General features: G+C 34.9%; 1 protein-coding gene across 4 annotated transcripts in view; it reads right to left on the reverse strand.

Moving 5' to 3' along the window:
• Window positions 1-13,138, reverse strand: part of SMG1 (SMG1 nonsense mediated mRNA decay associated PI3K related kinase) — a 125,834-nt gene that overhangs the window by 54,708 nt on the left and 57,988 nt on the right. For all 4 annotated transcript variants that reach the window (XM_081133098.1, XM_081133096.1, XM_081133095.1 and 1 more), the window contains 9 exons: window positions 12,871-13,026; window positions 11,056-11,192; window positions 10,020-10,078; window positions 8,831-9,044; window positions 6,768-6,893; window positions 6,211-6,283; window positions 5,187-5,284; window positions 3,396-3,569; window positions 1,326-1,550 (listed from right to left, as the gene is read on the reverse strand). In XM_081133098.1, the coding sequence (XP_080989224.1) occupies window positions 1,326-1,550; window positions 3,396-3,569; window positions 5,187-5,284; window positions 6,211-6,283; window positions 6,768-6,893; window positions 8,831-9,044; window positions 10,020-10,078; window positions 11,056-11,192; window positions 12,871-13,026 (1,262 nt within the window). The remainder of the gene's footprint in view (window positions 1-1,325; window positions 1,551-3,395; window positions 3,570-5,186; window positions 5,285-6,210; window positions 6,284-6,767; window positions 6,894-8,830; window positions 9,045-10,019; window positions 10,079-11,055; window positions 11,193-12,870; window positions 13,027-13,138) is intronic.

Genomic DNA, 13,138 nt, shown 5'->3' on the forward strand with positions numbered 1-13,138 from the left:
AAGTCACAAAATAACATTGAGGAACCTTAAATGCATATTGCTAAATGAAAGGAGCCAATGTGAAAAGGCTATATATTGCATTATTCCAACTATGACACTCTGGAAAAGATAAAACCATGAAGACAGTAAAAATATCAGTGGTTGCCAGGAACTTAAGGGGAAGGAGGAAGAGAGGAGGAAGTGGAGCACATGGGATTTTCAGAGCAGTGAAACTATTCTGTGTGACATTGTAATGGTAAATATATGGCATTATACATTTGTCAAAATCCACAGAATGTACAGAGAGTGAACCCTAAACTATAAAATTCAGTTAGCAATAATGTGTCAATTTGGCTCATCAATTATAATAAATACCACACTAAATCATGATGTTAATAACAGGGAAAGCTACTGGGGGAAGAGGGTACATAAGTACCCTGTACTTCCTGCTCAATTTTTCTGTAAACCAAAAACTGTTTTGAAAAATAGTCCATTATTTCTGTGTGTGTGTGTGTGTGTATGCTATAGCTTTTTAAAATGTTTTTAAGTTGATTTTAGAGAGAAAGGGGGAGAGAGGAAGGGAAAGGGAGAGAAACATCAATGGGCTGCCTCCTGCAGGCCTCCTACTGGGGATCAAACCCAAACCCTGGCATGTGCCCTGACCAGGAATCGAATAGGTGACCTCTCGGTTCAAGGGATGATGCTCAACCAACTTAGCCATACCAGCCAAGGCATCTTTTTACATTGGCAAAGGGAAGTGTAGCTCTGGTAGACATGGTCAGCAGAATATCATCTAGAATTTGCTTTTAAAATAATCCAGTTGGGGATGGAGGGACAGCAAGGAGGAGGGGGAGTCTAGATGAAACCAGATGGGCCATGTGTTTCTAATGACAGAAACTGAGTAGTATTAAGTATGCAGGGATTCATTATACTATTCTATTTTTTAAATATGCTTAAAAATGTCCACGATAAAAGGCTGAAGGGGAATGTTTATGGTTAAGAATTAAAACTATAAAAGAAGTTTCATATGGGAAACAAAACATAACAGGTTCTTCCACAATAGCTATCAAGTACCTTCTCTTATACAGTATTTATCAGGAGTATTAGTCTCATGTGAAGGATGATGTTTCATTAAAAAAAAAAAAGTACATCTACACTGAGATGAGCCATCAAACACTAAAAGTAAATAGATACTAGGGCAAAAGCAAACTAGATTATATAAATTAAACTAATGTGCTCAAAAAAGCCCCCAAACAACAAAGGCTTTAATTTCTTCCATATCAATTTAAATTTAAGGGCCTGAATAAACCAACATATTAAAAAGCAACAAAAAAGAATTCACATACCAACGTGAGTAAATTCAAGACTGAGATGATATAATCTGTACCACAAGTCTGGCAATTCTCCAGTTGATCTAATCCATATGTAATGACCATGTCACAATGTATAGTCATGCTAGGATCCAAGCTGCCGAGCAAAACACCAACACACTCATTAGCAGCTGTCAACACAGCCTCAGAAAAAAACACTTGATTTGCAGCCGTCACACATCTCATTACTCTGTACAGAACCTGCAAACGGGGAAAACAAGCAGCTTTTTAAAAAAATTCACATGCTTCCAGAGCAAAAAAATATTTTTTATTTAATGCAGTTTCAACTGAAAATTAAATGCCTGGCTTGTGAGTAGTCTCTTAATATTCTAGTTCTCAGAGGTTGAATAATAATAAGGGTATCTTTAGTACAATACACAAAAATGATCTTGCCCAAAAAATTCTAAAGCACTATTGTGACAGGAAATGGAATTTGCCATCCTCTATTTCTGTCCTACTGGCTTCTTCTTATGCACCCAACATCACTAAATGGCTGAAGTTCAGAATCTTTATAATCATGAAACATACCAGAACTTAGAACAGTTAAAGCATTAACAGTAGTTGAATAATATGCCATGAAAATAACTTTTTGTAATTTAGTACTTGGGCTTTGGACAATCATTCTTTTTAAACTAAACATCCAAGTCATCTTTAGCTTATGAAAGTTCATGTACTGATAAGTCTCTTTTGAAAGAAAAGTACTCTCATTGAAAGCATATGATACCTACATGAGGATTATGAAAATTGTGTAATTTCCAACCAAACCCCCACTGAACTATAGTAGTCAATATTAATGTACTAAATTTCTAATAAGAATAACTTTGGGGAAAAACAACAAATTGACACAGTTATCTCTAATATATTTCTGTAATAGTCAACAACCACTACACATAGGTTTTTAAAACCTATGTATAGGTTAAAAAGGCCTAAAAGACCTTCATAAAAGAATACGCTTAACATATAACTATCCTGGAAAACTGTTATGTTCCTTTCATTTTATATCTAAGTTAACTGACACAGTCGTCAAACCACCACCTTTGAGACAGTAAAAAAGAAACAAAGATACTAAACCATTTTGATCAGGCTTACACTATCAACATGCTGTTTTTAATTATCTTCAAGATCAAACATTTCTGCTCAAATACACAATTAACTTAGCAAGAATTACAAACATAATTAATGTCCTATTTTAACGAACAGTATGTTGAACACAAGTAAATGCTCATAAAAGCTAGAGTTTTGTCCCAACAGTAAAATTTAATTATTTAAACTTTTTTATTGTATCACACGTTTCTCTCTTCCTATTCCAGTAGAATATAATGATGTGGGTTCATTTCTTGTATCTATTATACTGAACCACTCACCAGCCAATAATACAGTGCAGCTGATATTGGGGGCTACAGAAGTGTGGCAATCTTATAATTGGTCTCAGATTACTACACATTTTAAGTCCTTATATCTTTATATCCTTTGATGTCAGGCTATCAAGTTGTTTCATCCTGTCATGCTCACAGAAAATTATTTTTCGAGGCTTTCTCTATAGTGTGTTATTCTTAATATGTTGAAAACTAAAGAGACTCAATAATTTAAAAGCAAAATAATGATTATTTAAAAACAAAAGATTTTTAATATATGTTTAAAAACAAGAATAAATGGGATCTATGAAGGATCTCTTAAGAGAAAAGTTCATGAACAACAGTATGGGGAAGGCCTGGGGGTGGGACGGATGCAGGGTGGAGGGGATCAATGGGGGGGGGGGGGAGGAAGGACATGTGTAATACTTTCAACAATAAAGATAAATTTTTTAAAAATAATTACTAAAAAATAATAATAAAATAAAATTAACAGTAGCCTTTTTTTCCATGGGGGGAAAGGAGGAAGTAGTAGTAAAATGAGAATTTCCAACTTTTCTGGCTAATATTTAAGAAAGCAGCCAGATACATACATGCTAAACAAATAAAAGGTTAATACCAGTATACCAGAAGCATTCACAATACTAAACAATTTTATTTTTGAATAATACTCAGAACTCCTAAAGACACTTACATCCGTCACATACGCCTCAGTAATTGGAGGACCCCGAATGGGGCTGAAGCGTTCTCCAATGCTCCTCACCACAGTACTAAATACCCTGAGAAGAGCTGCCAGCTTTGGTAGTGACACTGAAGGAGGAGGTATGTCTTCATCCACTGACTCCCCAGAGGCCACATGGCTGAGGTCCTAGAAGTGAATTCACAGCACTCTTATTTAAGTAAAACATTTCAATTAACTTTATAATAGATTTTTTACAAATAAAGAGGTATTTTGGCCTGAGAAAAGGCAACATGAATCTAAATGTAAAAGTAGATTTTACTTCTCTAAATAAGCCAATAGTAACCTCAATAGATTGAAGAAATAACTTCTTGCACCAACTCAGATAGGAATTGGGGAAAAATTAATTGTAGTTACATATACTATAGTTTTATACTGGTATAAATGGGGCCAGAAATTTTTGCCATTCCTAAATTGTTTTTCACTAAAATCTCATTCCAGGTATTCAAGCAACTCGACTCAATAATAAGTATTCCACACCAACATTATGCACACAAAGAGAATGTGTGGAGGGGCGTAAAAATGGTAAGATCCAGTTCAGAGATTTATAATTTAGTTGCAGAAATAAGATATACTCAAAAAGAAAAGATTAGCAAAAACTGGGATACAAGAACCAATATATTACTACCTATAATTAAACAACCAAATGATGAAAGGGAATTAGATTTATGGATACCAAGGGGAAGAGTCTCTACAAAACAGAGTAAGTGGCTTCTGAGAGGCAGATAGCTTTAAAGGTAGCATAGGAAAAAAGACATTCTATGTGTGGGGGCAAAGAAACATGTGGATGCAAAATATTCCCTGGTACAGTTAAAAGTAGTGAATTCTTATTGGCTCTAAGTAGCCAAGGTATAACAAGAAGATGAAGCTAAATCTTAGTGGGACCCTTGAACACTGAGTACGGAAGAAACCCAAAAAGATTCAGACAGGTAGCGGCAGGTTTAGGCCATGACAATAGGTAGGGCTAAGAAAGCCAAGAAACAGTAACAGAGACTTCCACAGCACCCTTAAAGCTGCTATTTGTACTTGCACAGCTGCAAAAGTTGGTGGAAACCAAGTCTTGTCCTCCAAAGTATGAGCTATGATCTCTAATACATGTAAGAGGAAAGTCTTCAGGGGTTTCATAAAGTAACAATTCACCTTTTTTTTTTTTAAATCCCCGCTGGAGGATATGTTTTTACTGATTTGGGGGGGGGGGGAAGGGAGGGAGGGAGGAACATCAATCGCTTGTCTCCCATACACGTCCCCACCACGGAGGAACCTGAAGCCCAAGTATGTGCCCCAACTGGGAATAGAACCAGCAACTCTGCCGTGCACAGGACATCACTCCAACCAAGCCACACCAGCCACAACTCACCTCACTTTTTGAGACTCTTTTTAGTAACAAAAAATAAGCATGACCTACAAAAAATACCTTCAGAAAACTACCAGCTAAAAAAAGATTTCAAGCTTTGCAAAATTAGACCTACAATTTTTCTTTCAGTCTTTCCAGTAATTCTGATAACTTAAAAACAACATCTAAAAAAAATAAAACAAAATACTGGCAACAGTCCTATAATTTCTGCTCAAATGTCAGGTGGTCTGAATTATTTTAAAGTAAATCTAGCACTGTTTAAGATTTTTGTTTTGTTCTTTGTTTTGGTAGGAATTTATTTTTTCCTTTTTATTGAATTTATTGGGGTGACACTGGGTGTTTTGTTTTTTAAGCAAAATTTTAGGAAATAACTTAGCTTTCTCTATACTCACCTCAGCATATGCCTCCATGTCCTCTAGAAACTGACCAAGAAGAGTAGTAGAAAATGCAAGATCAGCTACCCAAAATGGCTCCAGACTCTGCAACCACCCTAGGAATCATATAAGAAATTTGAAAGAGTAGAAAAAACAGAAAATCCAAATAAAAAAATATATTTGAGAGCCTTGTTTTAAAAGACATCTGTTTTTCAACTTGCGAACTCTTAAACATGACCTGTATCATAAAACTGGGACTACTATTAAGCATGCTAACCATGATTAACCAATGCCTTTTAAATGCTGCAAAAAATGTTATCCAGAAATTAAAATGTGTACCTCATACCCTTATTTTTCAGCAGACTTAATAACCATATTGTCACTATACACATGGCTTAGACTAAAATGCCACAACCTACCAACCACCAGTCTGGTTATTTATTCCAGGGCCATAGCTAGCGACCAAAGGTGTGCACTAATCTCCCTAGAGGAAATGACAAGAACCAGTCTCACCTGCATACCTTATTTTCAGAAGTTTATTGTACCAAATAAGCTAAGAGACAGCAGGCTAGAACAGGCTGAAATGTCCAAGTGAGCCATGCTAGTCATTTACTTAACTGAAAAAATTTTTTTTCTGTATCATTTATGACAATTTTCTAAATTAATCCATTTGTTTTTTTATTTAAAAAAACGCACAAGTCACAAATATCTAGGATCTTCCATTCTACATTTCAGGATATGACCACTATTCTATCCCCTCCTACCAGCACTTGCCACAAATGACTTAGTTAAGTCCTTTCAATCTCTCACTGGAGCATTATAATCTGTATTTGGACTCTCCCTACCTACTACAAAGTACACGGTTTTCTTCTGAAAAGATAAATTTAGCTAACAAGTAATGTTCATTTATAATAATCGAACTATTTCTGTGAAACAATTATTTTTCTTGCACAATCAAAGAAGTAGTATTAATAGCTGTCTTTGAGGGACCAGTGCTCCTTCCCACAATATTTATGTAACTGGTATATGCTGAACCACTTACCAGACACCTGCTGTGTGAGCGAAGGTTTCTGAGTATGATCTATATGCCATCCAACTAATATATCAACTGTATCCTGGATGGAAACAAAGAGAAGGGACGTAAGCAACTTAAGGTCTTACTGCTATTCCACTTGTGGATGATTTCAGAGTAAGAGACCCTAGAAAGGGCATCTATGTTCAACCTACTTGACATTATACAAAGTGAAAAAGGGGGAGGGCAATCAGGGGAATAATGGAACTGATGAAATTATATGTATTTCTTTAAATATCTTAAGGTATGTGTGTCAGAAAATAGATAGTATTTTTTATAAAAATATTATTGCTGCACCATTTAATCCTGGACCCTCAAACATCACTTACTATACTCAAAAGGAGCAGAAGCTTTGTTTTCTGCTTTATAAAATATTATTGCTGCACCATTTAATCCTGGACCCTCAAACATCACTAATTATACTCAAAAGGAGCAAAAGCTCTGTTTTCTACCTGAGGTCCCAGGTCCTCATACATACAACTCATCTCTCACTCCATCATCAGAAAAGAGGAGGTTGGGGGACTCACCCTAAAGTTAGTGCTGAAAATATGAGGGTAGCATCGAGCTACCAAAAGAATGCACTTGACACATTTGCAAAGTAATTCTGGTGTATCCACATTTTCAAGAATGGACTGCAGGCTGGTCATCACAAGCTAAAAAATAAAAATTGCAAGCCATAAACATTCAACAAAACAGGAAGCAAACAAGCAAATTAGGTTCATTATTTAATAGTGACTATATCCAAATCTGATTAAAATACCAAGAAAATAAATTCTATAGTTTCAGCTCAAAAAAAGTTGACATCATTTCATTCCACTAAGATATAAGGCTGAAAACAAATACTGTTTTCTCCTTGTTGATGTCTGTTAAAATTATTTCTAAGTAATATCTATTTACATTATTCCTAAGCACTCCCCTTAATACATGTGATTGAATTTCAAATACAAAAACTAAGATGTGCTTAGAAACATTTTTTAAAATGTCACTATTACTTTCTAATTAAAAATATAGAGCAAACTCTGTATGGTTTATATTTTAAAATATTAGTACATGCTTCAAACTGGAATGACCTTGAGATGAACACGGCCCCAACTCATGAAATGACATACAGGCTCACATTACCACTATATATTTAAAATAAATATATGGCATACCACTGATAGACTATTTTGCAGCTGTTACAAACCATTTTCCCCCCCAAAATGGAAAGGTTGCCGAAATGCTCGAGTTAGAAAACTAACATTTTGCAACAGCCAATATTATAATCTATAGAGGACAGAATATGAATGGATGCTAAAATCAATGGCTACAGTATTACTAAAAAAGAGGATACTCAGAGGGTCTCATAGAATCAAGCCCAGATTACTCACTAATCACAAAGGGAGAAAAATAAGCCTTCACAATGAAAAGACCTAGTGGCCATCACCTCAACTAGGTAACAAACTCTTCATCTCAGAGAGTAACACAACCTGAAGTTACGCATCTACTGGTGTGATGCAATAGTAAGTATAAACTTTCTATGAAGTATTGGTGACCAAATGTCTAAACTAAATCTAACTAGGAAGAAATAATCAGAGAAACCCAGAAAGTAGAACATTAGCTATCCCCCCTACAAAATAAGGGGGACAAAAAGGTACAGAGAACTGTTCTAATTGAGAAAGAGGCATGCTACCAAACACAATGCATAAATCTTTATGAGATCTTGTATCAGGTAAGACAAAAGATATAAAAGACATCTTAGAGGTAACTGCAGAAATTTGAATATAATTGTATTATGTAATAAAAGTATGATTATAATTTTGTAATATAGAATAGCCTTATTCTTAGGAGAGACATGTCAAAGTATTATGAGGTAAATTGTCATGATGTGTGTAATTTATTTTCCAATGATTCAACAAAAAAGAGTATGTATAAAAATAAAACAACTGTAGCAAAATGTTAATAAGTGACAAATCTAGGTAAAGGATGTACAGTGTTCATTGTCTGATGTGTTTTCCTGTCGATTTGAAAAGTTTCAAAATAAATATTTGGGGAAAAGTTCATAAGATAAAAACTGTATAGGATTAGCCCATTTTGGTGTTATGCTGTTTAGTTACAGATAATTTTCTGAATCTTTTCCAAAAAAAAAATGTTCATAACCTCTATAATCAAGGGAAAATGCATTCTTTAAAAAATATTCATTTATACACAATTATGTTATATCACTTGGAAGAATATTTGACATATTATCAAACCTAAAAAAGCCTAGTACGAGTTGTGATGTTAAGTTTTTGCCTCCTTCAAAATATGTGAAGCCCCTCCTATTCCACGGAGTTCCTATTTTCAAACCTACAAATAATTCTAGTACTAAACAAATTCAAAGGCAAGCTTCTAAAAAGCAGGGGGGGAAACCGTAACTTATTTTTAAGCCTACCTTTAATATGTATCCTTTACTCAAATTCAGAAAGAGGGATTTTACCTACATCATATTTACTATCAGTAGATAGCCCTATTCTAAGCTTCCTTTCTTCAAGTTCCCCTCCAAGAACATGTTAAGGACAATTTTCTTTCCAAGCATATCATCAACACCCCCCCCAACCCCCAATCTTACCTGCATTACAGATGAAAAGGCTTTCTTTTCTCCTACAGTCTCCAGTGCTTTGTAGGTGGCACATAAGTAGAGGAGTTTAACTTCATCTTTGGCAGATGAGCTAAATTTGCTAAAAATCCATTTGAAGATCTTCTCAGCCTCATAGCTCAGAGAAGCACAAAGAAGGCCAAGACAGCAAGCTCCTTCCTGTCTCAATTCCTGAAGCAATTTGCTACTGTGTTTATTTTAATGCAAACAAAACAAAACACACAAAAAGCTTAAGCTTTCAAAGATGACAAGTATGACACATCTTATAAAAGAATGTCTTAAATGACTTTTTTAAAATTTCTATTCAAACTACATAAATGGTTGAAATTTTATTCACTTCAAATATTCTCTATTCTCTCTATCCTGCAGTGTCCAAAAGTACCTTTGTTAGATACTGGACTTTCTTTTATAGAATCAATGACTTACAGTGAGGAAAGACCAAGATATACTAAAATTCATGCTTTCAATTCCATCTCAAGCTTCATTAAATGATTCACAGAAAAGAGAGCAACGAATGATTAGAAAAAACACACTATAAATATATACTGTGTAATGTTCAATATGTAAGGGCTATAAAAATAGGAAATTATAACAGTTAAATATAATAAACTTAAAAGAATAACACTAATTTAAGTATAATAGGTAACTAACTATATAAAATAAAACCACCATAAAGCAGTAAGGTTCGTGACCTGCTGAGATAAATTTTTGGGTGCTTTCCAACACTGCAATTCTTTGGGAATCACCATACAGATAAATGACTGCATACCTTTGGAGAACCCCAGAAGCCCCATAGACTGCTGCCCACAAAAGGAAGATCCCTTTTACCTCTACTCATTGAGCAATTTCAAAATTCTCTAGTTTACAAACATTAATTGCATTCATTCACTCATGCTTGCATTAAGAGTTATGTCACTCTACATGTCAATGCTCAATTATTCAGTTATGTTGACAAATTTTTTAAAAATAATGCCTTTCAAGGATTCCATTTGTATGCAATGGTTGTTAACATATAAATACTTTAACACAGATAAAGATGACAAGAGAACCCAGTGAAACATTAACTAGATGTTCATAAATGAAACCAATGGGTTTATCTTATTTTTTAACAATTTCTAAAAACATACCTTAGTTTTTGTACTTTAACCATTATGTTACTTACCTTTCATTAAGCACATCATGTACAGCAGTCAAGATGTTATCCAATTGTTTAACTAGTACCTTTAAAAAAAACCCACATTTATAAAAACTTCAAATTCCTATACTTTAAAGAATAACACTGTGTACTTTTTTATGTCCCCCTCAAAATTATACTTGGACAACACCTTACTTTCCTTATTATTCCCAGTCCCCAATTAGCATATATCAGGAGTGTTAAAAGTTTCCTTTCAGACTATGAAAAAAATTTATTCATACAAAACATATAGCCATGATTATCAATGGGGGGGAAAAACAACCCTCAAAAGGCTTAATTTACTCTGAAAAGCATTTTTAAAAAATGAATTGATGGATGGAGAGAGAGATGAGTATGTGATAAAGCAATATGGTACAATGTTAAATGACAGAATTTAGATGATGGGCATATGATGTTCACTGTAAAATTCTTTCAATTTTCAGTATATTTATAATTTTTCATAATAAAATTGGGGGGTAGGGGCTTCTAGAAGCTTGCTTTAACCAAGTATTATTTGATTCACCATATTTCTCATTAATTTTCTCCTAATCCATATCCAATTCTTAATTTAACATTAGGAGAATTACTTGGGGTAGAGAGAAATATGTAACTGTTCCTGCACTTTGTCCTTGAAAGAGTTTTTCCATTTATTTGGCCCTGGTCACCAGACCAAATTTACCCATGAACAAAATATGTACCCCTGCCCCAATTTCACATATGAAAAACAACAGACATTCTGTCCTGAAACACACAAAAAATTCTGAGGACAACACAATACATGTGTTAAAAGCACTTTATTGCAGAAGGCAACCAATGTGGATCCAACAATTGTAGATAAGTTATACAACAGGGGCACTAAATTCTAGGCCATCATAATACAGGCCAAATGAACCTGGAATAAGAAATCCCTGTTATTCTTCCTTAGAAGCAAACCTTTTCCCTTCTTAAACCACTCCTGATAGCATTACCTAGTTTATTATGGAAACACAAAAATGATCAACAATTCCAAACATGCTATACTTACCAGTTTATTTTCTGGTTGCTGAATAAATTCCTTCAACTGCTTTACAGTAGCCAGTCTTCGGTCTCTGTCGTCTTCCCGGGTGATCCTCCGAAGAAGATTCGACAGTCGAGACTCATCAGAGTAAGACATCGATCGCTCTGTGAATATAAACATTTTGTTATCCACTGAGTATAAATAAGTTTGGAAACCTTATATCCCAGATATTTTAAAGTACATCAAAAATCATAGTCCACTGGACAATTAAAGCTCAATGAATGCAGGTCCCATCACTTTTGTTCATCACTATAAACCAAGCCCCAGCAGAGAGCTGGGCACATTACAGACCCTCAGAAAAGACAAACCTAAGTAGATACCTCATTCCAGAGGATCAGCTGAGAGAGAAAAAAAGGTCAGAAATTATTTTCTTCAGATCTGTTCCAAACCGTTTTCAACATCCAAGTAAAGAGCATGGGTATAGGTTAGGGGTAAAGTCTCGATCAGGTAGAAACGGGATGTATGGTTCTATTTCTCACCTAGGTACCTCACTAGGAGGCTCAGAGCCTCTTGTTCACAGTATCATTTTCCTAGCACAATGTTTTGGTGAACTGAAATCATGTTTCACTATTACCTACTATGTGCAAGTTATGCTGCCACTCAGAAAGTGGCAAATCAGAACCTTTCTTCCTTTTATTTTTTAATGACAAAAACAAGCAGGAATGCTCAAACAATGCTTGACAATAAATAAAGATGCATTTAAGTACTAAAATTTTCTTTAAGTTTTCAGCTGTGCCATTTATCATAATTAACCAGTGTACATTAACAAACCACATCAAAGGGTCTGACAGTCTCATTTCTCTCTAAGGCATGAAAGGAAAACTACAATAAAAGAAATTACAGCATATGAGAGAATAGGAATTTTTGAAATCCCTAGCCCACTGGGTATTTCAGTAAGGATGAATACTGAATATTTCATTAGGATACCACACTGGAAACCTAGCGTGTATTTACAATTCTGCCAACTGCATAACTCTGAGCCTGTGAGGAGGAAGAATTGGAATAAATTAGCGATGGAGTCACATTCTAGCTTCTATCATACAGAAGTCTAAAACTTCAAACATTATTAAGAAACAGTACAGGCTCTGATTTGGCATTCCACTTCTAGAAACTTATTCAAAAGAAATCATTTTTCAAAAACTATATGCAAAAAGATGTTCACCAAGATTCACACAACACATACATACACACACCCCCAACGGAAAAAGTCAAACTAAATGTGCAAAGAGTAACTATATCCAACAAAGTGTATAAATCAGACATCTTGATTTCATACTCAGTTTTACCAATAAAATAAATTTCTCTTTTAGGAAAAAAATAATCATTACCTCTAATCCCCTGAATTTTCAGGGTACTTTATCTATACACTGAGGCTTGTATCGTAAGGCAGAAAATGGCATGAGTGTATTTAACTTCAGGAAGGGTCCACTCTATATATTAGGCATTAGGGTTCAAGGACTTGCAGCAATAAGAGCCCATACACAGTCAATAGCCACAATAATCAGGAAAATCCCTTCTTTAAAGTCTTACCATGTTCTCATCTTATTTTAACAGAATTCTCTTCTAAAAAGTATTAAAACCTTTCTGGTAGGAATTTACTTAAACAGTTCACAGGAAAAGGAATGCAAAAAATTATGACATGCACAGGTTTTTCAACTCAGAGTAAACTAACCAACTCACACATGTGCAAGGTATTAGTAAGAAATAAGGTATCCAGGAGAAGAGAAGATACAGGTCTTTATGGAAGCACATGTGTTTGGTCCCCAGTTTGCCCAGTCTTACCCTGTGATTTCCTCATGTCTTTGATGGCTAATGCACGACTGCCATGCTGAACAGTGGTGAACTCAGGGCTGGTCACATTGTTAACCCTCAGCTCTTGCCCCAACGACTTCCGACCATAAGTATTTTCCCCAGATCCTCCATTGATGCTGTAACCACCTAAAAACAACAATATTTGTTCTTTAAATAAGGCTCTTTGTTTCATTCAATGAATTCCTGAGAGTTCAGGATCTTATTGCCTACTCTACAGCTCAACCAGCCTTTGCTTCTC

This window comes from Miniopterus schreibersii, assembly GCF_964146895.1.
Source record: "Miniopterus schreibersii genome assembly, chromosome: 3".
Classification (NCBI taxonomy): domain Eukaryota; kingdom Metazoa; phylum Chordata; class Mammalia; order Chiroptera; family Miniopteridae; genus Miniopterus; species Miniopterus schreibersii.